Below are 26,862 nucleotides of genomic sequence, written 5' to 3'. Positions count from 1 at the left end.
ACAAACGGGAGTCTCCAGCTCCAACGTTGTGGGTTTGGTCCAGCCCCCCTTTGGGAGACTCAGCACTCACCTGGCTGTTCCCAGGGCAGGCAGAGCTTGGCAGTGGCAGCCTGAGCCTCCCACAGGAGCCACGGCCACAGGTCTCCTCAGGAGAGCCCCTGCTCACTTGAGGAGCGTGACAGCAACATTGGGTTAGGTGGGCTGTGGGTTTTTCATTTGACTTTTTTCCCTCTTATGTGCTAAAAGTATCAAGAGAGCCTGGTGTGGAAATAACCCCAGACTCACAGGTGCCAGGGCAGCCTCTGTAAGGCTCTGCTGGGCACCCACCATTGGTTACTGCTCATAAACTGTGTGTTTACTGTGCATCTCCCAGTCACGGCGTGTCAGGAAGGGCCACGTGTTCAGGGCATCTCTGGTCCACAAAAAGGCAAATTTGAGGGAGTCCTGCTCCCACTGGGATCCTTCCCAGGCTCTTGGATGGTCCCTGCAAGGCGGAGGGGACAAGGGGGGCCGTGGGTGCCCACTCTCACTGTTGCTTTGTCTGCAGGAGCTGTGGGAGCAGGAGCAGGAGCAGGAGCAGGAGCAGGATGCTGCCGGATGCCGTGGCGCTGCTGGTGACGATGGTGATGGTGGTCGGCCCTCAATCGGCCGTGGGAGGCGGCGTGGGGGGCTACGCCCAGGTCAAGTACATGCAGCCCATGGTGAAGGGACCCCTGGGACCACCATTCCGTGAAGGCAAAGGGCAGTACCTGGGTAAGGGCCGCGCTCTGCGGGGGAATGGGAGGACACGGGGGAGCTGCTGGCACAGCGGGAAGGGGCTGTGGCACCCCAGAGCCACTGGACACTTGTCACCTCCTACCCTCGGGGTTGGAGCCCTGGGAGTCACCTGGCATGGCCGAGGGTCCAAAACATCTTTGGCAAAGCACAAGGGGCCTTTTGAGTCTCCTTAACCCATTGCAGAAGGACAGGATGGACACAGGGAGAGGCTCAGAGGCCCCCCCTTTGCTGGGGCTGGGGGGCACCCGTGGGTCCCTTGGTCTGGGAGCTGGGACACACAGGGGACCCTCCAGCCTCTTGCTCCCACCCTGCTGCCCGTCCCAGCTGTGAGGCACAGGAGCCCCAGCACTCACCCCTCTGCCTCTCACTGCTGTTAAACCTGAGCTGTCCCAGCAAGGCTTTTTCCACTCCTCCACCTATTCCGTTTCCCTGTCTGTGTTTTGCACCAGCTGGGAAAGGAAAGAGTGCCAAGGCCAGAGCTGAAACCCAGTCTGGCAAGGGAAGAGCAGGAGAGAGACATTTCCTCCCTCAGAGAGCAGCAACCAGAAACTCCTCAGATGTTAAATCGTTCCCCATGGAGTGACATGTGCACTCAGAGGGGCCGAGGCACCAGGGCCATCGCTCCACAGAGCCAGGGCTGCAGGGCCCCCAGCCTTCTGTCACCCCTGCCCACAGCTGCCCTTGGGACCTGTGCCCATCCCAGGTTGCTGGCAGTGCCACAGGATGGGGCAGCGCTGGGTTTGGGTGCCCAGAGCTGCCAGGTTGGTGCCTGGCCCTCGGGAAGAGGTGCCAGAGCCTCCCTGTGGGTTCTCACAGACCCTGACGCTCCCAGGAGCTGAAGTCCTGGCTCTGGGAAGAGAAACTGGAGAAGGCTGGGCTGCCGGTGGCTGATTTACTGCGGGGCTGAATGGCTTATCAGGAGTTCAGCTCAGCACATGTGTCAGAAAACACACAGCAAAATCTGGAGCCGAAGCGTGCTCTGAGCCCCCCCTCCCTGCCCCCTTCCCAGCTGTTGTAAAGCTGCTCCCTGAATCCCAGCCAGAGCCAAAACCTTCCAGCGTAGCACAGGAACACTTCAGCTGCTGGTGGGACTGGATTCAAATCTCTCCCTGCTGTTTTCCCTTCTCTTTTCTCCTTCTTCCTATGCACGGGAGCGGCTTGTGCTGCCTCAGAGCAGCACCACCTATTGTGGGGAGAGCAGCAAGTGCCAGGCTGGGGCAAGGTGTGGTTTGGGCAAGCTCTGCCAGCCTAGAGCAGGCACACAGGGGACACTGAGTAGGGCAGAGCACAGCAGTCCCATGGACATTACTCTCCTGAACCCCTGGGAAAGAGAGGACAGGTGGGGGACACAGGGACGCAGCAGGGACAGCTGCAGCCTGAGCCACCAACTGCGGGGCTGCATGGAGGCAGCTGGGGAAGCTGGTGCCTCCTGGATCCCACCGAGCTCCCATCTCTGCTTAACCTCTAATTTGGCAAGGAAAATCCCTGCTGGCCTTCTGCCCTGCTCGGGGAGCTCAGCTGACTCGCCGCGATGGCGCGGGGCTGTTCCGTGCCCCCGCGGGTTACCCTGACCCGGCGGGGAGCTGGGGGGGCCCCCCGGCTGCCCCAGCCCTGGGATCTCCGGCTGGGGAGCCACGGGGGGGGCCCTCCTGCCTCCAGGTGCCACCTAGTGAGGGGCAGGTTCCCTCAGGGTGCCAGACACCTTTTCTGACCCAAAAGCTGCTGCCCCAGGAGCACGGAGGCAGCTCAGGGTGGGAGATGCTGCTAAGTGCTAAAATGCTCAGAACGTTGAAGCAGAGATCTGCACATTGGGGGTTATTTTCGGCAAAACTGAAACCACGTCCGTGGTTCTGCTGCCAGGTAAACCTACTGCTGGGTGCTGTGCTGGGACACCCACTGCCAGGGCAGAGCTTGAGAGGTGCTAAAACACTGATCCCATGCAATGTCCCTGTGAGACTGTGAAACTCTCTCACGAGACAGGGCTTGGCAGCAGCTCTGGAACGAGCTCAGCCAGGCTCCGCCACGGAGCAGCCAACCTCTCCTTCCTGCAGTGTCATCCGGCTGCGCTGGCCAGGCCCGCTGCTGGCTGCTCCTGGCTGGGAACCACTTCCCATCCCGCTGGATTATTCCTCTGATGGCCGGTCTGCACTGCTGGGTCCCTTTTCCAGGCATGAGAGGTCCTTACCGGGATGAGCACAGCTCTGGAGGGGCTGAGCACCCGCCTGGTCCGTGCTCCTCAGGAGGTGGGACACTCCGTGGTGCCCAGGTGGGGGCTCACAGGGGCCATTCCTGCCCCGTCCCCTTCCCGCTGCCCCAGCTGGCTCCACGCTAACATTCATGGCAGCTCGAGGGGAGCACAGAACCCCAGGCTGCTGCTGTGAAGCGCAGAGCTCCGAGACATGTGTCTGTGGTAAGACATGGGCTTTTGAAATCGGACACCAGCGGGGCCGCAGTGTCCCAGTTTCTCTCTGCTAACGGCCCCGGTTTGGTTTTCCCGTCTGCTTTTTTGGCCGCCTGCGAGCTGGCAGCTCCTGCCTGGCGTTTCTCTCCGCTGCCTTGTGTGAGAGAGTGTGTGTGTGCTTTTTCCTTCCTTCATGGGCTCAGCTGTAGATCCTTGTTCTGATTCCATGCAAAATGACCTAGAAAACTAATTCTTTTCAAACCAGTGCAAGAAGAAAAAAAATAAAGTAGGGGGAGAAAGCACATTGAAATCATCTTCTGGAGAAAATTTTTTCCAGGATTCAACCCCCAGAAATTGTGCAGCACTGCACAGCTTCCTCGCTCTCTTTCCCACATGGTTTTCCGGGGTGAGGAGCAGGAGTTTGCAGAAATCCAGTGGCAATGTCATGACAGACAAGTATTTCCTTCATCAAGGGAGCCAAGTGACCGTGGCTACAGCTGGGGATGTGGGCCAGGCTTTGATTTATAGATAAGCTCTGAAAATGTTTCCATTACCCAAAGGAAAACACGCCAGCACCAGGCTGGGAAGGGCCAGAGCTAATTGCTGTGCTTGGGGCAGCAAAGCCACCTCCGATGCTCCGGGAGCGGTGCCTGCTGCTGCCACAGTTATTCTTTTCACGTGTCTCAAATCTCCCCTAAGCTTTTCCCATCGAGTGAGGAAATCTCCATGCTGGCAGATCCCAGCTCTATGGGTGTCCCTGCTCCCAAGGCCATGCTTGGCTCACTGAGGGGGCCGGGCTGGCAGACCCTGGGGACCCCACTGCCTCCTCCACAACACCATGCCCAGGCACATCGTCTCATGTCCTGCTCCCATCCCAGTCAGGATCCATTCCCATCCCAGATGGAATCAGTACAGATCTCTTCCCAACTGGAATGATCCACCTTAGGCAGATTTGGTCACAATTCACCCAAGATGTCAAGGTCCTTTCCTCTGCCTTCCGCGTTTCTCGTCATCGTCCTGTGTAGGTGCGAATGTCAAGTGTTTCCTTCATTTCAAACTTCCCAAAAAAAGAGTTTGTCTGATTTATTCTTTTTCACCCATTCCCAGTGTCACGTGGGAGGTGACACCCTGCCTGGGCCGGCCTCAAGGAGTTATTTATGCTCACGTCTGCGCTTTCCATGCCGAGCTGCGGTGGGCATGTCATCTGCCTCTCCTCGCCTTTGGAGACTCTCAGCCCATTAGTTTCTTTCTTATATCCGTTTGCAAAAGACCTCAATAAATTCTTGAAATGTCAAGTGGTTGCGGCCTATTCCCAGCTGGGCTGACTCATTTGGACGGAGCTGAGGCTGCGTTTCCCTCCCAGCTCTTGGCTTCTCCTCCATCTCCAGCGCTTTTTTCCTTTTTGGTTTTTCTCTGCCTTGCTGGACTAGGGAGCTGTGCCAGCGAGCACTGTGGGCATGGCCTAACCCACACACCCATTGCCTCCTCAGGCTTTCGAGTACATGTCCAAGAGTTTTCTTTTTAATCCAAAAGGATTAAAGGTCTCCTGAGGCCCTGGACTCGCAGGATGGGGTGAAGGGATTATCCTCGGTCTTGGCTTGCTCTGTCGCCATCCTCTCAGCTGAGCCCAGGCAGGGGCGACTGAATCCCACGGTGCTTTTGAGGCGGCTGGGAAGTGAGGCAGCAGGAGATTTGAATCCAGCTCCTAAAAACACCCTGCAGTAACTCATCACCAAACAACGCTGCCAGAGCCCAAGGCAAGCGCTGGTTGTGCTGACACCTTCCATGGTGTCACCTGACATCCGTGGAGGGATGTAAGGCTGGGATTAGCACTCTGGGCTCTGGCCTGGGTCTTGCCTTAGGACAGGCCTGCTGATGTGAGCCACTATGGCCACGTTTAAATGAAGGGTCCTCCTGTAAGCCCAGCCCAGGCAGTGCAGAGGCCCCAGTTCCGACATCCCAAGGACATCCCACAGCGGCACAGTCCTTGCCCACTGCTGGCCCCAGTGACGCTCCGTGTCTCCTCTCTCCACAGACGTGCCACCGATGCTGCCCATGGACCTCAAAGGGGAGCCAGGACCACCAGGGAAGCCTGGCCCACGTGGACCCCCTGGGCCCCCTGGCTACCCAGGAAAACCAGGCACAGGGAAGCCAGGAATGCACGGCCAGCCTGGCCCCGCTGGGCCTCCTGGCTTCTCGGGCATTGGGAAACCTGGCATCCCAGGACTCCCTGGAAAGGCGGGTATGAAAGGGATGCCTGGAGCCAAGGGTGAGCCTGGCATGCGAGGGGAGCAAGGGCCAAGAGGACTTCCCGGCCCCCCTGGGCTGCCCGGGCCAGCTGGACTCTCTGTCAATGGGAAGCCGGGTCCCCAGGGTGGCCCCGGCCTGCCTGGCTTTCGGGGTGAGCCTGGCCCGAAAGGAGAGCCGGGTCCCCGCGGAGAGCGAGGGATGAAGGGTGAAAATGGTGTGGGGAAGCCGGGGTTACCAGGGCCCCGGGGCAATGGGGGCCCTCCTGGCCCTGCAGGGCCCCCCGGGCCTGTTGGTGTTGGGAAGCCCGGCCTTGACGGGCTGCCAGGAGCGCCAGGGGGCAAGGGCGACATGGGCCCCCCGGGTGGGCCTGGTGTCACCGGGGAGCCTGGCCCTGTGGGGCCGCGGGGCCCCCCTGGGATCGACGGGATCGGGGTCCCGGGCGCTGCGGGGGTGCCAGGGAGTACGGCCCCATGGGACCAAAGGGAGAGGGCCCGGGATCCGCGGCCTCCCAGGTTCTGCCCAGGCCCAACGCGGTTATGGAAGCCGGCGTTTTGCCCGGCCTGAAAGGCGAGACCGTGGGCAGCCGGGCGGCCCACAGGGAGCCATCGGCGACAAGGGGGAACCCGGGCGTTGATGGGGAGCCGGGTGCAGCCGGCCCGGCTGGCTCATCGGCCCGCGGCGCCCCACCGGGCTCCCATGGCGGCGCTGCGGGCAAGCCACGGGCTGCCCGGCATCCAAGGGGGACGTGGCGGCCAAGTGGGCCCCAGGAATGCCGGGGGATGCGCAGTGACCAGGCCCCAGTGGCTTTGCTGCGCGAAGCAGGGTGTCCGGAGAAAAGGGCCTGCCCGCCGCGTTCAGTGGGACCCCCTGGCCCGACAGGCCCCAAAGGAGAACCAGGGTTCATCGGCCTCCCAGGGGTGCCCGGATTAACGGGTGGCCCTGGGCCCAAAGGGGACGGCGGGATCCCAGGACAGCCAGGGCTGAGGGGCCCCTCAGGCATTCCAGGATTGCAAGGACCCGCGGGTCCCATGGGGCCGCAAGGAGTTACCAGGGCTCGAAAAGGGGAGCCCGGGGCTCCCTGGCCGGTCCTGCGCGAGGGATCAAGGACCGGCGAGCCCGAAATGGCCGGACCCATATGGTGCCCCCCGAATGCCCGGGAAACGCCGCGGGCCCTGAACGGGCCACCAGGCCCCACCGGGGCCGCCCGGGCCGCCTGGGAGCACGGGTGCTGGACGTAGGACGGGCCATCGCGGGGGCTGCACCTGGCCGGACGGCGGCCGTGGAGGGCGCCGTGCTGGGCAACGGGAAGCCGGGCAAGCCGCAGTACGGCCGGGGGGAACTCGCCGCCCGCATCGCGCCCGCCTTCACCGCCATCCTCACCTCCCCCTTCCCCGCCTCCGGCATGCCCGTCAAGTTTGACCGGACCTTGTACAACGGGCACAACGGCTACAACCCGGTCACCGGGATCTTCACCTGCCCCGTATCCGGAATCTACTACTTCGCCTACCACGTGCACGTCAAAGGGACCAACGTCTGGGTGGCCCTGTACAAGAACAACGTGCCGGCTACCTACACCTACGACGAGTACAAAAAGGGGTACCTGGACCAGGCCTCGGGCAGTGCCGTGCTTGAACTCAAGGAGAACGACCAGGTGTGGGTACAAATGCCCTCGGACCAGGCCAACGGGCTGTACTCCACGGAATACATCCACTCCTCCTTCTCTGGGTTCCTGCTCTGCCCCACATAACGGCTGTTGGGCACGTTTCCTTTTCACCCACTTTAGCCATAAACTTTTTTTTTTTTTTTGATAAAAAAGTGTTTTAAAATTAATACAAAAAAGAAAAGTCACTGGGAAGAACGCGCAAGCCGCTGCTGTGGGACCTTGCTTCACGCTGTTTGATCCAAGAGTCACGAGGGTAATCGGGAAGGAGACATCTACCCATCTATCTTTCTTTTTTTTTGGGAAGGGAGAAGGGAGGGAGGGGAGCAACTTCCTCAGCAAAGCATATTTGGAATAAATTTTACCCCAGTGGCTGGACATCAAACACAGAAACACGCTTGGGATGGCAAGGATCTGGCTCTGTGATCCAGAGAGGGGCGGCTGGAAGACCGGACCCTCCTGGTCTGTATCAAGTGCCCTCGTTTCCCATTTGGAATGCTGGATAAATAAATCCAGCTGTGTCATGGCTGGTGTGTTTGGTAACCTACGCAGGGTCCCAGCACTTACACAAACCCGTACAGCGGCAGGGATCCATGCTGGATTGAGAAATTTCCTTCCCAACCATCAGATGCCCGAGTTCCAGGCTTGCTGACGCCTGTTTTTCCAGACTCTGCTTTGGGGCAGTCTCTCCGATTCACTCCAGATTCAGTGTGGTTGGATTTATAATCCTAAAAAGTGGAACATTTTGCATAAGCACCTTCTAAGAAGTAAATATTATTTTGAACACCCCCCCCAGCACCTTTAGGAATTAAAACATCCAGGCACTGGTACCTGGGAGGATGGCACGACCTGTTCCAAAGGAGGCGAGGGAACCTGGAACCCCTGGGATGAACAACCATCCGCTCTCTCCATTCACCTGCTGGGAAGTCCAAGGGCTGGTCCTGTCCCGTCTGTCTCTGCAGCCCAAAGACTTGCTTGGCCTCGGGAGCATCTCTGCCCACACAAGGATGGCACTGTGAGCCCGGCTCACGGTACTGCCAGCTGTTGTGCCACAAGGAAGTGCCACTGATGGACAACTTGCTTTTCCTGTTTATTTCGGGATGTGGGAACTTTTGCATTGGTGTCCCCCCTTGCTCTGGGGATCTTGGCATTAAGAAAAAACAGTATGGTTCTAACTGCCCATGCAGTGATTTCACCACGGTGCTATGATCCACTTCACAGTGTTACAAGTGTAGTGCAATAGGTACCTGTGACAGGGCACCAAACACGGGCCTGTGACAGGGCACCAACCCCGGTGCCACTCGGAGACTTAGGTTAAAAAAATCAGCATCTCTCTGCTGTTACCACTTGGTCTCCCCAGTGCTGAAGCATTACTGACCTGAGTATGAGCTGCAGGGTTCTGGGCCCACCTGGCTGCTCTGTCCCTTGGCACAGGCAACAAGGGAATCCGTGGCTCTGCAGGTTTCTCACAGTAGAACAGTCACTGCCACTCACAGGACAGGGATTCTGCTCATCCCAGGCCAGGAACACACTGCTGAAGTCAATCCATGTGCATCCCACTGCATGTCCCTCTGCAAAGGCACATCCTTGAGAAACACCAACAATGTGGTCACCAGCTGAGCACCTCTGACCTTTGCATTTTCCTACAGCCCGTTTGATGGCCAAAGAAACACAGCAAGGCTGGGACTGAACTTGTCCTCCAGATGGACTCTACAAGATATTTAAACAACTTTCCTTTTCCTACTTCTGGTTTGTTTGTTTGTTTTTCTCCTCAAGCCTGTCCTGTGTTTCTGCCTCTTGCCATCCAGGGCTTCCTTTTAAAAACACACCTATTCCTGAAATTAAAAAAACACAAAAAGGAAATTGGCAGTTGGAAGGGCAGTGCTCCAGCCACTGCCTGTTGGGGCTGTGTCCCCTCCTGGGATTTTCTCTCCTTAAAGCTGCAAGTTTCATGCAAAGATGAAACTTCTCAAGCTGAAAGGTGTCAGATCCCGCTGGACATTTTTAACTCCTGAGGGCGGGGCGGGGTCAGGACCATTTGGGTTGTGACTGTAACAGGTTATTTCCCAGCAGGAACAGGACCCATACACAGAGAGTCCCTAAAATTAAAAGGAGAAGCTCTGATGTTTTTTCCAAGCCCAGGTTTGGGAGCGGAGGGTGCTGGCAGGGGATTTATCTCCTTCCCTGTGGAGAACAGGGAGGGACTCGGCTGGTCTGGCCCCACACAACCTGTGCAGAGCCAGGAGCTGCCACACCTGGTGGGAGCCTCACCCTGCTCCTCAAAGCGACTTATTTATACTGTGCCTACCCTACATCCCACCTCTTTTTGTTCTGTTCTGTTTCACTCCAAACTTCTTGTTCGAGCTGGCAAAAAGCAACGACCAAACTCCTCACTGTAACCACCCCCCAGATTAACTCCTTCGTGCTGTAGATATTGTTTTGCAACTCCACTTTCCCTTCATGTGCAGAGCAAACCCATAATCACTCCTTGCAGCTATTTAACCTCTTACATTTACACACTAGTGGAAAGCAAAGATATTACACGCACATAGTTAGGCTAAAAAAAAACGATGCACAGGATGAGGGAGGCTGTTCACCCTCCAGAAGGATTTTTTTTCTGGAATACTGAGTACATATTCGCCAGCAGAAAGGATTATTTTCTGTCGTGTGTGTGAGCGCGTGGGATTTTGGTTTCAATCACAAGGATAAAAAAGGTTGGGTTGGATGAAGTGTCTATTTTTAATGCTGAAAACTGCATTACAATGTGCATTTTTATATACAAATTCTTACTATTTTTTTTAAATTTGCCTCTAGTATCTTCATTTCTAACCTAGTATATAGAGGTTTTTAGTTTTGTAAATACTTATTACATGCACTGTCCTAGTAAAAGTTGGTTTAAAATGCACTCTTTGTGACCCAAAACTGGCCTGCTCTTCACAACTAAAACTGCAGTACTTGATTGTATTGACAAAACATCAATAAAACTTATTGTATAAAGGTGGGCTCAGCTGTGCTCTGTCCTGGGACTTGCTCAGCCTCACACAGTTCTCTTATACTCTCCTTCCTCCTCAAATCTCCTCACTCACACCCAGCAGATTCCCTTGTTGATATCCTTATGCAAGAGGTTATTTCTTCTGATTAAGGAAAAGATTCCTGTCTCCAGAAGTTCAGTTTTAAAAAAGGATGAAACCCAGACCCTTCCAGCCAGGCAGTTATTAATTTGAGGAATTTAGGGTGAAGCGTTGGGGATTCCCTTTCCCTTCTATGTGTTTTTTTTTCCCCATGATTTTTTATTCTACAGCCAACTTCCATCCCAAGTGATTCAGAAACAGCCAGGACTGGTGAATCACCTGTAGCAAAGCACCTTCTGAGGCTCAGAGTACAAAGAATAAAGAGAAGGAAATGTGTTTTCCCACCTGGCAAAGGAGACGTTCCTTGTAACAGGTGAAGCACTCCCAGGGAAGCCAGGCTGCCATGCAGGCACCTTCAAAAGTCATTCCAAGGAACAAGCCATCCTTGTGCTGCCAGTCACAGGGTCCCAGCACATCCCCTGGTCTCTGCACCATCACCACACGCTGGATTTCCTGAGAAGGAAAGCTCCTCTCCAGTGACCCTCCCTGCAATGCCCAGTGTCAACTCACCCTGGTACCAAGAGCCACTCCTGGTACTCCTGGCATTAGGGAAGCACAACTTCATGACTTGAATCAAAACACAGGAGCAGTGGCTAATTAACAAAGATAACTGAGGGATTTTATTCCTTTCCAAGGAAGTCAGAGCTAAAGGTTTTAGTACATGTTTAAATTTTGGCCTAAAACGAGCTCTAGTCTTTAAACAGGAGCTCTTTGCTCTCCGTGAGTTCCAAACGTTTAAAATTATAAAGCTGCTTTAAAAGAAAAATATCTTCTTTTAAATAATTCCATGAATCTGGTCGCCCCTCTGGCAGAATAATGTGGAAAACCTGACATTTTACAGCTCAGATCTGCAGCACAATACAGAAATATACAACAGACCAAAATTCCACATGTTCCCAGGACAAGAACCCATTTATACAAGGAAAACCCATTAAAGCATCACACAAAAGACTGGCACTTGAAGGAAGCAGACTACAGGGAACACTGGAAGGACCTGTGGCAGCCAGATTCCCACATGTGCATGCAGCCTGCCACAGCCCCCACGTGCCAACACCACCGGGGAGCACAACGGGCACTTCCCGGTGTCACAAGAAATACTGGAGAAATAACAGTCACACAGTCACATTCAAATTTATAAACGCTTCCATATGATGACTTTTTGTTTTCAATTATTAAAAAAAGCTTCCAACCCCTTTCTAGACGTGCCATTCCCAAGCTGTTTCTCCCTTTCTCACCAGCTCCAGCAGGAAAAGGTTCTGAATGTGAAATTCTGGAATACAGCTGTGCTAGAATGTTCCTGGCCACCAGCACCAGCTGCTTCTAAACATTGATAAATTCTCCCCCAATTAACCCACCTTCCCCTCTAATTTTGGGTCTTATCCAATACAGAGGACTAGAACTGTGAGAAGTAACTCCTGCATCCTGCTCAAGTCACTTTTCCCACTGAGAGAACTGGGAATTCCATCCCTGTAACACCAGGTTTCACAACTATCTCCACCCCATATTTGGTCTCCCTGGCAGCTGGACTCCTGTGATCCTCGTGGGTCCCTTCCAACTCAGAGAACTGTGATACTGTGATTTAAACAGGAATCTCACGTGGTGCTCTGGGGACACATGATACACAGGATGTTAAAAACGTGGGATGCACGAATGAGGAGCACAGGAGCAGCCAGAGCAGCTGCAGCAGTGTGACAGCTGTGCAAGGGAACACGAAATGCAGCAGGTGATGGTGCCTGTTGGATCACAGGGCAAAGGACACAGAGCAGCAGCAATCAGGGACACCCTCTCCCAGCAGGGATTGCCTGCAGGCAACAAAGGTCTCTCACAACGCCACCAGTGATGCACAGAAATCCCTTCTTTCTCTGGCACTTCTCATTCTGCCTTTGGGGGAACAAATCTCCCTGGGAGGTCTGTGCTCTGGCATCCTCACTCAGCACAGGGGACAACCCAGGCCACCAGGCCTCTGGTGACTCCTGTGACATCCCTTAGCTGGCCAGCTGAGAGTGACCTGCTGCTGTGCGAGGGGTGTGGAGCCTCCCAAAGCCACTGGATGGGCCACTGACCACCACAACACAGGCCACAGACACAGGAGCAGAGGAAAACAGGGAAAAAGTCCGCAGATTTAGACCCCCCCCAGTAACTGCAATGACAAATGGCACAAAGGTGGACAAAGCAAGCAGCAGAAATCCCATGGAAAACAAGACACTCCTGTACACTCAGAAGAGCTGCACCCACTGTCCAAGGTGCCACGTGCAGCCACTTCCCAGCTGATCCATGACTGCAGGGGATGTCCCCCCCCTTCCAAGGCAGCTCATGCTCCCAGCTGACAGCAGCAGGCACCTTTCCCAGGTGAGGCTTGCTGGTGTCACCGACGGCACGGATCCACCGCTGGATCTGACCACAAAAGCAGAGGTGACCATCTCTTCGCCTTCAGGAAACCCCTGGAGCTCCCCTGGAGCTCAGAGCCGCTGGCAGTAGAGTTCATACAAGCTCTTGGCCATCCTCTGGGTCTCCTGGAAAGCCTCACAGCTCTGCTCCCAGCTCGGGGGCACCTGCTCCTCGCCGTAGTAAGCGCCGGCGATGGCCCCCGCCATGGTGGCGATGGTGTCCGTGTCCCCCCCCAGGGAGATGCAGTAGATGATGGTTCTCTGCAGGGCATTGTAGTGCTCGGGAATGTCGGGATCAGTGTCCATGCAGCGCAGGAAGGAGTAAATGGCAGTGGGGACGGAGCGCAGAGCAGCGATGCCATTGCCTGGAACACACCCGGCCATTACCCTCAGGGCTCCCTTCCCTCTTCCAACTGCAGCTTCCTGCTGCCACTGACCTTCCATACCAGTATCATGGATTTTATCAGGAAAAGGTGCAAAGGTTTGTGCCTCAGAAATCCCCCCTGTTCCCCAGTATCACTCATATTCCAAAGAGCAACTCCCAGTTACGCCAGTATAGTCTGGCCATACACATCTACCTGTTCCCATTCAACATGACAACCCACTGGCCACTAAGAGATCTTTGAATATTAAGATGTATTATGCAAGATAAGTTTTCCTTAGCAAGACACAACACAGAGCGGGAATCACTGGGTAGAGACTTGCAATTCCTGACAGGTCAGCACAGGCAGCTTTTCCAGCACATTCTGTGCCCAACAGGCAGCACAAAGAGAACTCTAGGGGAAGACACACCTACCAGGCTTGCTGAGGTAGTCTTGCTTCCAGCTCCTCCCTAATGCTAATAGTAAGAAAGGTACTCACCTAACTCAAACAACACATCTGCTTTGGGAACGCTGCTGAACTCCAAAAACTCCTTGATTTTCTTTAGACGCCTGGAAAACGGTAAATCCTCAAATCCCAGCCTGCAAGCAGAGAGGGAAGGGGGGGAGAACGTGAAGAGCCAGAACAAACCACCACAGCAGAGCTGGTGCTTCCCCCACAGCTACTCACGCCCGGGCGTCGCTGAGGGACTTGTCATCCGCCTCCACGTGCTCCATGTGGCTGATGAGCTGCTCCAGGAAGGTTTCCCTGCTGAGCCCTCCCTGCAGCGCCAGGTGCACGGCCAGGGCCTGCAGGATGGCCCCGTTGTAGCCCAGGGAGTTGGCGTGGGTCAGCTCCGCGCTCAGCTTGGCGAACTGCCAAGGAAATGCCAGTGTCAGCACAGCTTCCCGGGGGCTGCCCCGGCACCAGGGACACCCCGGGGAGCCCAGAACGTTCCAGCACCTTCTTGACATCCTGGGTGTCGGCGTAGACGAGGGGGATGCCGGCCACCCTCATGGCCCCGCCGTTCCCGTAGGAGCCCTTCCCGTTGAACTGGGCCCTCGCGGGCTCGAACACGTCGCTGCACTTGGGGCTCAGCAGCTTCTTGAACACGTTGACCACGGCCATCCCATAACCCCTGTTGGGCTCCTTCTTGTACTCCTCAGCAAACCTGGTGTGGGCAGGGCAAACACACGGGGGGTTTGGTCTGTTACTGGTGTTTGCGACTGGGTGAAGCCTCTTGCTAAACTGAATTAATAACACACGTGTGAGTCAGTGACAGTCAGGGGTCAGGGGTTCAGTTCTGCAAGGAAACAATTCCTGAAAAAGTGTGAAAGGAGGAAAGGGTGTATAAACACCACCTTCCACAACTCACTTGTTTCCCTCTCAGCTTTGCCTCGAAATAGAAGCAAACTGGAAACATTTCCGTGGGTCACAACCACAAGGAAAGTCTTTTGTTCAAGTTCAATGGAAGAGTTTTCTAAACAAAGAAACGCTCTCCCTTAAGTGGAACCAAATGCTCCCAGGGCTGGGGATTCCAGAGGGAAATGGATCATAAACAAAGCCAAGCTGAGCTCATTCCTATTCCCTCACTAAATTGAGGGCAGCACAAACATAAATAGCAACAAATAAACATGAAATTAAGTGTTTCTGAACTTTCCAGGCATTCTGCTCCCGAAAGATGAACACACAGAGGGCTGACATGTCCAGGTAGACTCTGACCCCACACTGCTGCCAATGCTGCTGCAGGTCCAGGGCAGGGCCAAGCACACACCAAATTACAGGATTAGCCACCACTGTCCTGACTTTTTTCCCCTCCACAAATTACCAGTGACTCCACAGACAGCCACAGTGATGGTTTCACCTTCAGGAGGCTCCGTCCTCACCTCTTGGCCATGTCAACCTCGTCGAACTCCCCCCTGGCCAGCAGGGACTGCACCACCGACCTGCTCATGGCTGTGTCGTCCGTGTAGGGCAGCGACTCTGTGACAGGAGGGACAGGGTGACACCCCCAGCCAGGGACAAACTGCTCCTGCCCTCTGCCAGCACCTCCCCGGTCCCCAAGGCCTGACTGGCACAGGTTGCCCAGCTGCCCCATCCCTGAGTGTCCAAGGCCAGGTTGGACAGGGCTTGGAGCAACCTGGGACAGTGGGAGGTGTCCCTGCCCATGGCAGGGGGTGGAATGAGATGTTTTTAAGGTCCTTTCCAACCAAAACTTCCACAGCTAAAACCAGAGAGAATGTACTTCATGGTTAACAGGATCCAGGAAAGAGTGCTTGATATCTAGAGGTGCATCAGAGTCAGGTCAACACAGAACCACAGTATCCCAGATTGGGAGATTCTATGGGGGAAGGAGGGGGACAGCACTCCAACACCTGATCCTGGGTGGTATAAGGGTTCAACTCGAATCTCCGGGGTGCTGAGCTGGGTGCGTGAAGGGGCGGGACAAGCTGATCTTCCCTCACCCACCTCCTCGCGCGCTCCCCGCCGCCTCTCCCCCTTCCTCCTCAGGCGGCGCCGGTTCCAGCCCTCTGAGGAAACTCAGCAGCTCCGGCAGCTTCACGACGCTTCTGCCTTCGAAAACAGCTCCCAGGCAATCCCCCAACAACGCCCCGGCCAAACAGCCCCGGAAACGAGCGGGGCCGGGCCGGGGACGAGCCGGGAGCCGCCCAGGGCCCGAGGCCGGACCGGCGGCCGCCATCTTGTCCCGAGCTGCGTCTTCTTCCCCGGGACGCTAGGGGGCAGTGTCCGCGGAAACGCCTTCCGGCGTTTCCGCGGACACTGCCCCCTAGCGTCCCGGAGGACCGAGGTACCGACAGCAAGCCCGCCTTGAAAATCCCTCCTGGAATCCACATGGATTTAATCCCCCTCGGATGACCACTGGGGACAAGCTGCTTTTGTTTTTTATTGTTTATAAATCTCCTCGGAGCGCGGGAGGCTGTAAACATCATCCAAGGGGCAGAGAGTTATAAAAGAAAACCAAGGAGGTGGGGTGTGTGGCGGGGGGGGGGAGAATTCCATTCTCCTAACGCGGCGCAGATGTCGCTTGTTCTCCACCCACCCCCCTCCTCCTGGCTCTATGGAGTCGTGTCACCACCGGGAGGTTTTGCGTGATTCCCAAACTAAGCCAGCTCCAGCTGACTGTTCCTCGGGAGGTTCCTGGTCCGGTTGACGGCGTCAACCTCTGGATCAAATTTCTCCACGGGGATCACGAGTTTCCTCCGGGTGTCCATGCACTTGTTGTCCAGCTGCAGGGAGTTGGTTTTGTAGCCAATGTCGGTCTGGATGCGGTGAAGCTGTCTGTAAAGAGCGTCCAAGGCATTCCTGGGAACGAGGGGAAGGGAGACGAGTTGGGATTAAACACTGCATTACCCACCAGGGAAGTGGTTACAGCCCCAAACCTGCCAGAGCTCAAGGAGTGTTTGGACAACACTCTCAGGGACAGGGTGGGATTTTGGCGTGTCTGTGCAGAGCCAAGAGTTGGACTTGATGATTCTTGAGGGTCCCTTCCAACTCAGGATATTCCATAATTCTAAATTGGACAGGACACACCCAACTTCCCACCTTCTTCACAGAGCATTTGGCCCTGTGCAAACAGCGAACTCATCAGACACTCCTTGGTGTGAGACACTCCTTGTTTGGGGCAGAGAATAGTAAGCCCATACCCTGGCAGCTGCCAGCCCACAGCAGCATTTCTCTTGCTTCCTCTTCACCCTCCTTTTTGCCCCTTTTGGAACCGTCTGTGCCTTGATGAAGTCAGAGTCGAGCAGGGGCCGTGGGAGTCCTGCTCCCCTCCAACCACACCGACCCCTCGTGCAGTGCCTCGTGCCCACCGAGCCCATCCCGTGCCTCAGAGGGAGCAGGACACTCACTGTGACTCTGTCCGCTTCTGCTGGAGCACTCGGATCGCTGCCTCCAGATCCTGCACCTCCCCTGTCAGCCCGAACTGCGCCTGCAGGGGGGACCAGGGATGGTTTGACAAAGGCCACACTTGTCCCATTCCCCCTCCACCCCAGCTGTGACATTGTTTCCTTGCTTTGCTCTGTCACTGTAGGATCCATTGCTCAGCCCCTCCAAAACTCATCTAGGTTTTGCAGAGCCCCCGTCCCGCACAGGGGCTGTGCCAGGGGAGGTACCTGGTCCCTGCAGAGCTCCACGTGGGGCCGGTACGTGCGGGTCTCCAGGCGGGTGTGAGCCACTTTCAGATCCAGCGTCCTCTTCCGGAGATCTTCCTCCAGCTGCCGGATTTCCTCCTCCATCTCAGCAATTTCCTCCAAGGTCTGAGGAGATAAAGATGTGTTGTGAGGGACAGCTCAGGAGACAGACTGGGACACAGCCCCCATGGCTCTGGGGATTTCACTGTGCTGGGGATGGGTTTCTGAGGATTTCTGAGAACTGAACCCTCTGCTTCCACAAGCTGCTTTCCATGTAACCAACAGCCTTTTGGATTCCATTCCCAGCCAGGGCTGTGGTGGATGACCAAAGAAACAACACTTACGTTCTTCTCCTGCCATCTCAGTTCACTGAGGGCTCCTTCCATGTCTCTAATCCTCTTCCTCAAGGCAAACTCCGTAGCTATCCGCTGAGCATCCAGCTCATTGTTTGTCTGGGGAGGGAACAGGCTCCAGTCACACGTGGCTACAAGGTGTCTGTGCCCCCCAGCTGTGCCTGGGAGGTTGGGGCAAGCCCAGGAGCAAAACCAGCTGGGTTTGGCCACTGCCACAGGCGTGCAGGTCACCCTCCCCCAGTAGCCAGAAGGCAGGGATCGGTGGACAGGTACATGCCCTCCAGCTTGCTGGCACTGCTGCATGCTCCACAGCACAGCCAAGCTCCTCTCTTATACCAGGAGGGCAGCTGCTCCCAGACAGACCCAGAGACATGCCTGCCACTCTCCCACACTGGATCCAGGACAGCACCACAGATCCACAGCCAAGGGAGCATTACCTGGGCAATGGTGAGCATGATGGCTCCTCGGAGATCAATCGAGGCTTTCATTTCTGCATCAGCACGATCCTTGTTGCACTGGCTGTTCAGTTCCCACTCACGGAGTGCAGTTGTTCTGTCAACAAATCAGTTAAGAAAATAAACTTGAGTGTTTGCAAGACAGCTCAAAGGAACCACCTGCTGCAGACGAGGATGGCTTTGTGCAGCACAAAACAATTCCAGAAATCTGGAGGTCACGTCCTGCCTCACCTCCTCAGAGACTGAACCCCACTGAGCCCAACAGCTGCTCCACCAGGGACACATCCAAGCCATGGAAGGGAATGCCAAGTGAAAATGTGCAGCAGCTCCCCCATGAGCTGTGCCAGGGGTGACACACACCACAGAGTGTCACCTACAGCCAGGCAGGAGGCCCAGCAGCTGGCCTGGGTTTGTGGTGATGAATTAGCTAGCTCCCAAAAGTCTGTGGCTTCACCATTCCACAGCAAATCCCAGAGCCAAATCCTGTTCTGAGCTCTCTCCAAAGCTGTACCCATCAAACCAGGATACAGCACAGAAGGAAAAAGCGTCTCAGGGCTCCTCCAGGCACCAGCACGGATTTGGCCACACAAGGGCAGGTTCTTTCCTTACCCGTCTGGGATCCGCGTTGGGTTGACCTTGAAGGAGATGTTGCCGGAGGTGACGTTGAAGGACAAGCACTGCCGATCCAGATCCAAGGCCTCCACCTTGTGCCGGTGGTCACAGTTCAGCTGCTGCCGAGCTTCCTTCAGGAGGCTGCGGAGAGCAGGGCTGGGGTCAGTGGGAGCAGGCCAAGGGGAACGGCAGCTCTCAATTCCCCAAGCTTCATCACCATGCCAGTCATCTCTGAAATGAGGGATGACCTCCCACCCCACTGGGAACTGGGCCCGCCCCCCCAGCACTGCCTGTGCTGGCATCACCCTGGAAAATGGAGCTGCAAAGGATTCCCATGGAGGATTAGGGCCTGGGACCTTTAACACCTCCCAGCTGCTGATTCCTGAACCAAGGCAGGTGGCACAAGAGATCTGTCTGGGCCAAAATTTCCCGAGGGTGCTTGTGAAGTCTCCCTTGACACACTCTCCCTTGCCAATCCCCAGACCTTGACAGTAACCATCCAAGGCTCCTGTGTGGTTCCCTGCCTGCCTGTCTCAGCGTGGCATTAGAGGCACATTAAATAAATATCTGGGGCCAAGCAAGGAGGGCAGAGTTTGGCCAAAAGCTGTCACTCCTCACCAGAGCTGTGTGAAGGCTTCGTCCACTCGCTGCTGCAGCTCCTTCTTGGCTTTCTCGATCACCTTCACCTCCCTGTGCAGCTCCTCCTCCACAGGGTCCCTCACCACGTCGATGTCGCGGCGGCTCTCGCGGAACGTCAGGCACTCGATGGCAACATCCAAACACAAGTTCTTTGCCTGGAGGGCATCTTCTGCTGCCTCCTTCACCTGGAAGAAGCAGTCAGCCAGGTGTGTAGGGGGAACCTTTAGGGATGGGAGGAAGAAAGGAAGGGGAACCCACCCATACCCTCATTAAGAGGGGCTCACACTGCCCATCTTTGCAGTTCTGAAACCTTTTAGCAGGTCTGGAATAAAAATTGCCAGAGCCAAACATCTTAGTCCTCTACACCTGCCACTGCCATTGGGAATCACCCCTTGCTGGGGACAAACAACTCAAGGAGCAGCAGGTTTAGAACTCACAGGATCAGAGATGTCCCACTGCTATTCTCTAGTTAAAACCAAACATTTTTGAGGGACAGTGTTAACATATTTCTCATTTTCCTTCAGAGCTCTAAAAAAAGCCCAAACAACAAAAAAACCACCCAGAAACCCAAACAGGAGCATGCAGTGCATGGCTCCATATCATGGCTTGGCTCAGCCAAGAACACACAGTGGTTTGTCTTCCAGGAAGTCATTCCATCAGCTATGGATCCCAGTATAAAATATTCATATATATCTAGTGAAAAGGCCTCCTTGAAATCCAGATGGGCTTGCCCATTGCACAAGACAAGCCTCAATTATTTCACATCCCACGTTGAGAGTGTAAGTTGATTTCCAGCCATCTGTTTTCCCAACATACTTTGGTTAAGGCATCGATTTCCAAGTCTATGTCTGTGAGGCATCTGGCCAGGACCTCTCTCCATCTGTCCACGCTGGTAATACGATCCTTCAGGCGAGTTCGGGTTTCACACTCATCCCATTTCGCCTGGAATTAGAGAGAAATGACGTTACTCTTTTCAAAATTGCATTTATGAATCTTGCTGAAGCCTCACCTTGTTTTTGGGACTGACTGACCCTACACAGGAGCACAACACGTTGCCATTTGGTCTAACAGCCATTTACACAAACGGAGAGCACAAAGAACAACACAAGTTGCAACAGACATGAGAATCACACCCGAGGATTTCCTGACCGTACAGACACATCACTGCAGGCAGATTTACAGGACATAAATGCACATATTTAGCAGTTTCTGTACAGGTTCATACACCCAGATCCAGACACTCTCCCATGCTCTTGAGCCCGCCATCCCGACAAACCTGGGAGCAGCCCCCCTGCCAGAAGGCGCACCTGGTTGCCGGTGTCGTTGCGGAGAGCTCGTGCTTCCTGCCGGATTTGGTGGGAAGTAGAACGCTGGTGTTCGGCATCGGCCGAGATGCGGTGGGCGTTGTTCTGCCAGTCCGGCAGGGTGAACCGCTGGCCCGGCTTTACGCTCAGCGAGGCCATCTCGCTCAGCAGGTGACTGCACGGGAGTGGAAGATTTATCTGTTTATTCGTGGAAGTGCGCCCGAAATGGAGCTGCAGCCACAAACTGCAGAGCTCTTCTTCAAGAGAAAAGCAGCGGCAAACGGTAACCTGGCACCTGGCCTAACACAGACACGTGTCCTCACAACGGGGAGCATAAGGACAGGTGATCGGTGCCGTTCCTCTGCCCCAGGTCAGGGGAAAGCCCTGTGCACCGGTCCCTCCCTGGGGAACGGAGCAGGGACAAGGAGCTGCTCGCAGCACCGAGCTTGGACAAAATGGCTGATGATGTGACTGATTCTGCCGTGCTACAGCTGCAGGCTGAGCCCAGGGCTGTGATCCCGGGGCACTCCAAGGCTTTGCAGGGACAGCAGAGTTTGCAGCCATCTCCCTTGTTACCCAGCACATCCTGCACAGCGGGCAGGAACTGCAGGGCCCACTCCACAGACCCAGAGCGGGTCCCGAGGGGGCTGCAGGTGCCCAGCCCCACGGTCAGGTGCAGTTCTGGGGGGGGTCCCCGTCTGTGGGATACCCCCTGTGGGATACCCCCCGTACCCGCAGCCCCCTCGGGCACGGCCACCGACACCACAAGCTGACGGGGAAGCGCAGACCAGGCATTCCCAAGGGAAGGAAGCGCAGACCAGGCATTCCCAAGGGAAGGAAGCGCGGAGGGAGGGCACAAAGGGCCGCGGGGCACAGCGGTGGAGGAGGCTCGGCACCTCCGAGCCTCTCTCTCTCGGGCAACCCTGCTCCGCTCCCCCCCTCAGGACCAGTCCCGACCCTTCTCTCCCCCTCACCAGCCCGGCCGGTCCTGACCCCTTCTCTCCCCCTTAGAGTCGGTCCCGGCCCCTCTGTCCCCGCCCAGGGCAGCTCCCGGCCCCGCTCGCCCCCCCTCAGGGCCGGTCCGGGCCGTGCTCCCCTCACAGCCCGGGCTGGCGCCGATCCCGCGCTCTCCCCCGCCTCAGAACCGACCGTGGCCCCCGCTGTCCCCCTCACCGTTCCCGGCCGATCCCTCGGTCTGCCGCTCACCGTTCCCGGCCGATCCCCGGTCTGCCCTCACCGTTCCCGCTCTCCCAGGCTCGCGGGGCCGTTGCCGGCGGTCCGGCAGCGGCGGGTGCGGCGGGTGCAGCACCGGCTGCAGGGCGGGTGTCGGGGACAGGGACCCCGCAAACCGCAGCCGAGTGCCACCCAAGGCAGCTAAGGAGGATGATAATAATACTTTTAAAAAATCCCAACAAAATGACCCATAGAGCAGGAGGGAGCGCCCAGACCCAGAGCACCTTCCCCACCCCACAGCAGCCATCCCTTCCCAGGACTCCTGCAGGTGGTCACAGGATTGAAACTACAACTTGAGCATTTCAAGCTCGGCCCCGTTTGGGGTTGGTTTGTTTGTTCGTTAAGCTAAACGGCATTAAAATAAAAATCAAACAGAAAAGACCAGAAGTAAGTGGTTTTCTGGCATGGGTGTGCCTGGAGCTCCCCGCAGATCCCACCACCCAGCCCAACACCTCCACCTCCATCAGATCCTGGCTCTGGGAATAAATTAAAACGATGCAAGTAGAAATAAAATAAAGTATCACAGATGCATTTCAAAAAAAATTTATTTTTCAAATGAATACGGTTCGTTTACAATACACTCAAGTTGATGGTATCTATAGCCAGCAGAGATCGATGACTGCTGTGTCCTATACACAGTCGTACAGAGGTTACAGATGCCTACGAGAGGGAAGGAACAGTGAAAGAAGTCGACATTTTACTGTGCTGGAAAGAAAGCAACTCTTGCAACAGGTAGAAAATTTTGGCAAGAACAATTTTTCCGGAAAGGGAGAAGGGGCAGAGGACACGGCTTCTGCTTAGCAAGTACATCTCAAACACCAACACGTTCCCTCCCACCCCGCACGGCTGCAGCCCACGCCCGCGGTACAAAGAGGCACACATGGTCAAGATGGTTAAGTAAAAATAAAGGCTTTTACCAGTTTGTTTGCCACCCATCTACAATCTATTTGTGCAACGTCTCAAGTCACAGCTCTGCTTTACTCCTGAAAATAATTCCCTTTTGCTTCGAAAGCCCCCAGGACCTTCACGGTGGGAACACACTCACGCTCCTGCCGAAGCAACGGGACACCAAAACAGGGGAGCAGTTACCAGCATATGAGAGAGAGCAGACACATGGGAGGGGATGGATCCCCTGGGCTGGTTTATTAGAATTTTATTGGGAAAAGGAATCCCAAACAGCATGATTTCTTTTTTTCTTTCCTTTTTTTTTTTTTAACAATTTAAACACATGATCTTAAGTACGCAAGATTTCTACGCGCTACATTTCTTCCAGCAGTTTCCAAAACTAACCCAGCTCACTGGCCAACGATGTGTATGGCACACACGATGCCACCTGAGCCACCTTCTGAAGATCCTTTCTAGACTGGCTCATACCAAATGCTACTGATTTCTGTGAAAGCTTTAAAGGACAACGTTCTTGTCCATGATCAGACACCTCCAGCCAGGCAAACAGCCCAGTTTTTCCCCAACAAGCACCATTTATCCACCACGAGGTTACCTGGAGGAGCTGAACTGCTCCCACCAGGGGAAGGGACAAGAACAACAGACAGGAGGGTCTGTACCCTGTGAGCCCAAAGCGTCACCGCATCCATGGAATGCTGATCCACACACAAGTGCCTGTAAACCCAACATTTCCAACCCAAAACTCGCTCTGCCAGCTCCACTGCTGTGCTGCAGCTCCCTTTTCACACCTGCCTGCAAACAGACACCGAACGCAACGAGCTAGAAGCAGGTTTTTTCTACAGGAAAACAACAGGAAGTTGTCTCGAGGTGAGATTCAACACTGAAAACTGCAAAAATCAGAAGATTTCGCTGCAAAACAGAAGTCAAGTCAAAGAAAGCTAAACACTACAGCCACAGGAGGGGAGTGATGTGCAAAACTGAGTACCCAGGAGAAGCCATTCTTCACTGCAAAGTTGCTTCCTCTCACCGAGTTTTGTGGGTGTTCAATTCTCCTCACTACCTGAAGAGCACTACTCAAGTTTCCACTTTGCTGGCACTCCATTGGGTTCCAAAACTCCCAAGAGTCCTTTAAATTCTCCACTGCTCCAGTGGGCATCACTTTGCTATTAGGTCTGAGCGGACACTAACCAGCAAGACACGGATTTTTCTATCAAAGAAACTAGTTTTGAAGATATTCAAGAGATTTGCAAGTGTAAGCACAAGGAAACTTTATTAGTAACTATTTTAAAAGCTAATTTTTGCACACCTGTATGTAAATGGGTTGTGGACCTATGATTTATGGGCCAGCATAGCCCTAAACTCAACACAGTCTGTGTATTTGTGTTGCTAGATAGTGTTACGGTGTTAATTTTTCAACTGCCAGATGTGTTTGAAAGACCTGTATACTTCTCAGCAATGAAAAAAGCCCCTCCATTTAAATAAACTTGCCCTCTGACTGTCTGTTTTACAAGAAATGGATTATTTGAAAAGAAAGCAACACGTCAAACATCACGGGATCGACCCCGAGTGCCTTCGGCCTCGGGCAGAGCTGTGGTGGGAGGGAAGGGAAGAGCACAGGCTCCAAACAGAACCAGATTCACTGCAGATGCAAACGTGCAAGAGGTGCACAGGTTTGTATCAAGCAGTTACCATTGCCACAGTTCAACCCCAGAACACCCAGTAACTCACTCTCACAAGGCGACACGAACCATCACCAACATTTTCTAGATGAAATACGAGGCAGTCGCTTCCCCCAGGTCAGAGAGGGAACTCGCTCCAGAGCCAGCTGGTACTGGAGCTCCTGGCTGGACAACTCCCCAGTACCTCAAAACTGCATCAAATAGAACCTGATGGAAAAACTCTTCCATTTTGGTCTGAAAATCCACTTTTTTTAGCAGCTGCAAGCTCAAACTGGCATCTAAGGACAGAGGTGTCTAATTCTGCACAGCACACTGTCTAAAACAGGTACCTGGTGTCAGAGGATGAGGGATTGTTCCTCCCCTCACACCACTTTGTCTCTCCCAAGCGACCACATGATTCTGTTCCCTGCTGTTGGCAAACTGCTTCTTGAGGAATTACCTGTGATGTTTAACCCTCACCTCCACATTCCCACTGAATCAGAGCTCTGCACTGCTCCCCGACATTCCCTGGACAATATTCCCCACATCCCTGAGAGGGGAGAAGCAATGGAGTGTATGGAAAGCTGCAGGAGCACAGTAAGGAGTGAGGACATCACTGGACAGGCAACATTCAAAGAAAGGCAGAATTAATGATTCTCATTGGATAAACACATCAAGGTTAAATTTTATCTTAAAAAAATTGCAAGTCTACCAGGAAGTAGGTTTATTTGATGACATTGTTCTTCAGAAACCACTTATTTTAAAAGCTTCTCCTCTCTGGGTAGTTCTAATTCACAAATAATTCAGGGCTCGCTTTGATTAAATAATTCAAACACAAAACCAATTCCATTCTGACCAAGCACTTCTAGCTTTAAAAACAGTTCCAGAAAAACACTAACCATCCTACCAATGCAAACACAGGTTTTTCCAGCTCTGTTCCTGGTCAGAAAAAGGCACATGCTTGCTCTCAGTGAGTTCAAGTCCAGCACAAACAGTTCAGGACCACCAAGCTCATGGCTGACGTCCCCATCAATGTCCCTGAAGGGCTCGAGCTGATCACAGCTCACCAACACCCACCCACCTCCTACCCAGTCCTTCACTTCTACAGGCTCTTGTCACCATCTCAGCCCCACCCTCAGATCCAGAGCTGGCCTGTGTTCCACACAGCTACAGCATCTCAACATGGCTAATTCCACCCAGGCAGGGGAGGGAGAGTGAGCCTGGTCAGGGAAAGGGGAGGTAGGCAAGAGCTGAGGAGGAGCAGAGCAACTGTAGTGCTGCAGCAAAATTACCTCTACACCTGCCTGCTGCTGTTCCTGGGAGCCAGACACACCTCAGGGCAACCAGGAATCTGTCAGGGCTTCTGTGTTGGCTGGAGGGGTCAGATATTGCTCAGAAGCCCCTCGGGTCTGTTGGTTCAGGTGGCACCAATCTACTGAAACCTGCACCTGGTTTGATCCAAGTAAAGGAGTTCCAAGGTGTGGATAAACCACAGTTTGATTTCAGGGTGCAGCTATTCCAGGCACTGCCACCTGCTCACAGCACAGTCCTGGAGGAGAACAGGCACCGTTAAAATACACAGGAAAATGCTTTTCTCCTCAGGTGATCACAGAATCAGAAAACAGTTTGGGTTGGAAAGGACCTTTTGTTTGGTTGTTTTTTTTTTTTAATTTGAAGTATTTTAGTAGTGTCTCTTTTCAGTGGTTTATTAGCTCCTATTTAATTTGGATACTTTACATCATCATACACCCTCAAATGACTGAAACAGAAACATTTCTGCTGGAATTAAACCTCGTGTGCAGCAGCTCATTGACACCAAGGCAAGAGATTTATGTCCAACAGAAACCTGCTTTGTCAGGTTCTTCTGTCATTTCTTTTGATATAAAGAAAAGGCAGCAACTTCCTTCTAAATCTCAACAGCTCCAGTATTAGCTAAATGTAGAGAGAAACAAACCAGTTCACAGGTGAGGGAGGAGATGGAGAATATTGCTGCAAACAAGCTGATGGTACAAGATTTTTGGCCCTTTTTAGTCTAAAAGATAAAAACAGCTACTACTAAAAAGGACAGGAGACACAGTTTTGGCTCAGAACTTAGACTGAAAAATGCTTTCTAAACCCTACTCTAGTAACACTAAGAAATTGGGAATATAAAACAATTGAACATCATGGCAAGCTTAAATACCAACACAGTGGCATTGGGCACTGTAATAAGACAAGAAAGTTGGTAACAAACTACAAGAGACTCAGGTCTCCAAGTTGAATCAGAAGAAATCACAGAGCAAAAAGAGTCAACTTGTGCCTGGGGAGCGGAGCAGGGGCTGCACCGCACGGTCCTCGGGCAGCGTCCCCTCACAAGGAGGTGTGAGCACTCAGCAGGGGCACTGCCCCACGCTGGCACTCTGGGCCCTACGTATTTCATTGAGGATGTCCAGAAGCTCTGCTTGCTCCCAGAAAAAGCCTGGACATGTACACATTCCTGCAAAGATACCACTTGGAATTACTCAGCGAGTTCTGCGCTTAAGCTCCTGATATTCAAACCTACCCTGACTGATGTCGAGTTATTCCACATCTTAAATGCCCAATGT

The 26,862-nt window shown here is 54.2% G+C and overlaps 3 protein-coding genes across 4 annotated transcripts; 1 reads left to right on the top strand and 2 right to left on the bottom strand.

The window, feature by feature from the left end:
* The first annotated feature begins 573 nt into the window (after positions 1 to 573).
* Positions 574 to 10,033, top strand: COL8A2 (collagen type VIII alpha 2 chain). Its single transcript, XM_018081284.2, is given in 6 exon segments — positions 574 to 753; positions 5,214 to 5,898; positions 5,900 to 6,059; positions 6,061 to 6,618; positions 6,620 to 6,706; positions 6,708 to 10,033. Coding segments are annotated over 6 exon segments (2,124 nt in total). The 5' UTR covers positions 574 to 587; the 3' UTR covers positions 7,176 to 10,033.
* Positions 6,782 to 15,683, bottom strand: ADPRHL2 (ADP-ribosylhydrolase like 2). 2 transcript variants are annotated; one of them, XM_029963106.1, is made up of 7 exons: positions 15,436 to 15,683; positions 14,853 to 14,949; positions 13,930 to 14,137; positions 13,657 to 13,841; positions 13,468 to 13,568; positions 8,467 to 8,674; positions 6,782 to 7,816 (listed from the first exon to the last, which is right to left on the bottom strand). In XM_029963106.1, exons 1-7 carry the CDS (start codon positions 15,665 to 15,667, stop codon positions 7,783 to 7,785), a joined length of 1,065 nt encoding a protein of 354 aa, XP_029818966.1. In that variant the 5' UTR covers positions 15,668 to 15,683; the 3' UTR covers positions 6,782 to 7,782. The 2 variants fall into 2 exon arrangements, with proteins under 2 accessions (XP_029818966.1, XP_029818965.1); XM_029963105.1 differs by lacking the exons at positions 6,782 to 7,816; positions 8,467 to 8,674 and adding an exon at positions 10,814 to 12,971.
* A 168-nt stretch (positions 15,684 to 15,851) lies between these two features.
* TEKT2 (tektin 2) lies at positions 15,852 to 21,732 on the bottom strand. Its single transcript, XM_018081286.3, has 10 exons — positions 21,690 to 21,732; positions 20,487 to 20,658; positions 19,996 to 20,121; positions 19,159 to 19,364; positions 18,538 to 18,681; positions 17,911 to 18,025; positions 17,465 to 17,572; positions 17,103 to 17,246; positions 16,839 to 16,918; positions 15,852 to 16,290 (listed from the first exon to the last, which is right to left on the bottom strand). The coding sequence occupies exons 2-10, from the start codon at positions 20,640 to 20,642 to the stop codon at positions 16,089 to 16,091; spliced, it is 1,281 nt and encodes a 426-aa protein (XP_017936775.1). The 5' UTR covers positions 20,643 to 20,658; positions 21,690 to 21,732; the 3' UTR covers positions 15,852 to 16,088.
* Positions 21,733 to 26,862: the final 5,130 nt, after the last annotated feature.

This window comes from Manacus vitellinus, unplaced genomic scaffold (assembly GCF_001715985.3).
Source record: "Manacus vitellinus isolate BGI_N305 unplaced genomic scaffold, ASM171598v3 scaffold_52_pilon, whole genome shotgun sequence".
NCBI lineage: Eukaryota > Metazoa > Chordata > Aves > Passeriformes > Pipridae > Manacus > Manacus vitellinus.
Note: the sequence above shows the minus strand (reverse complement) of the source record. Positions and strands in the feature narration are given on the sequence as shown.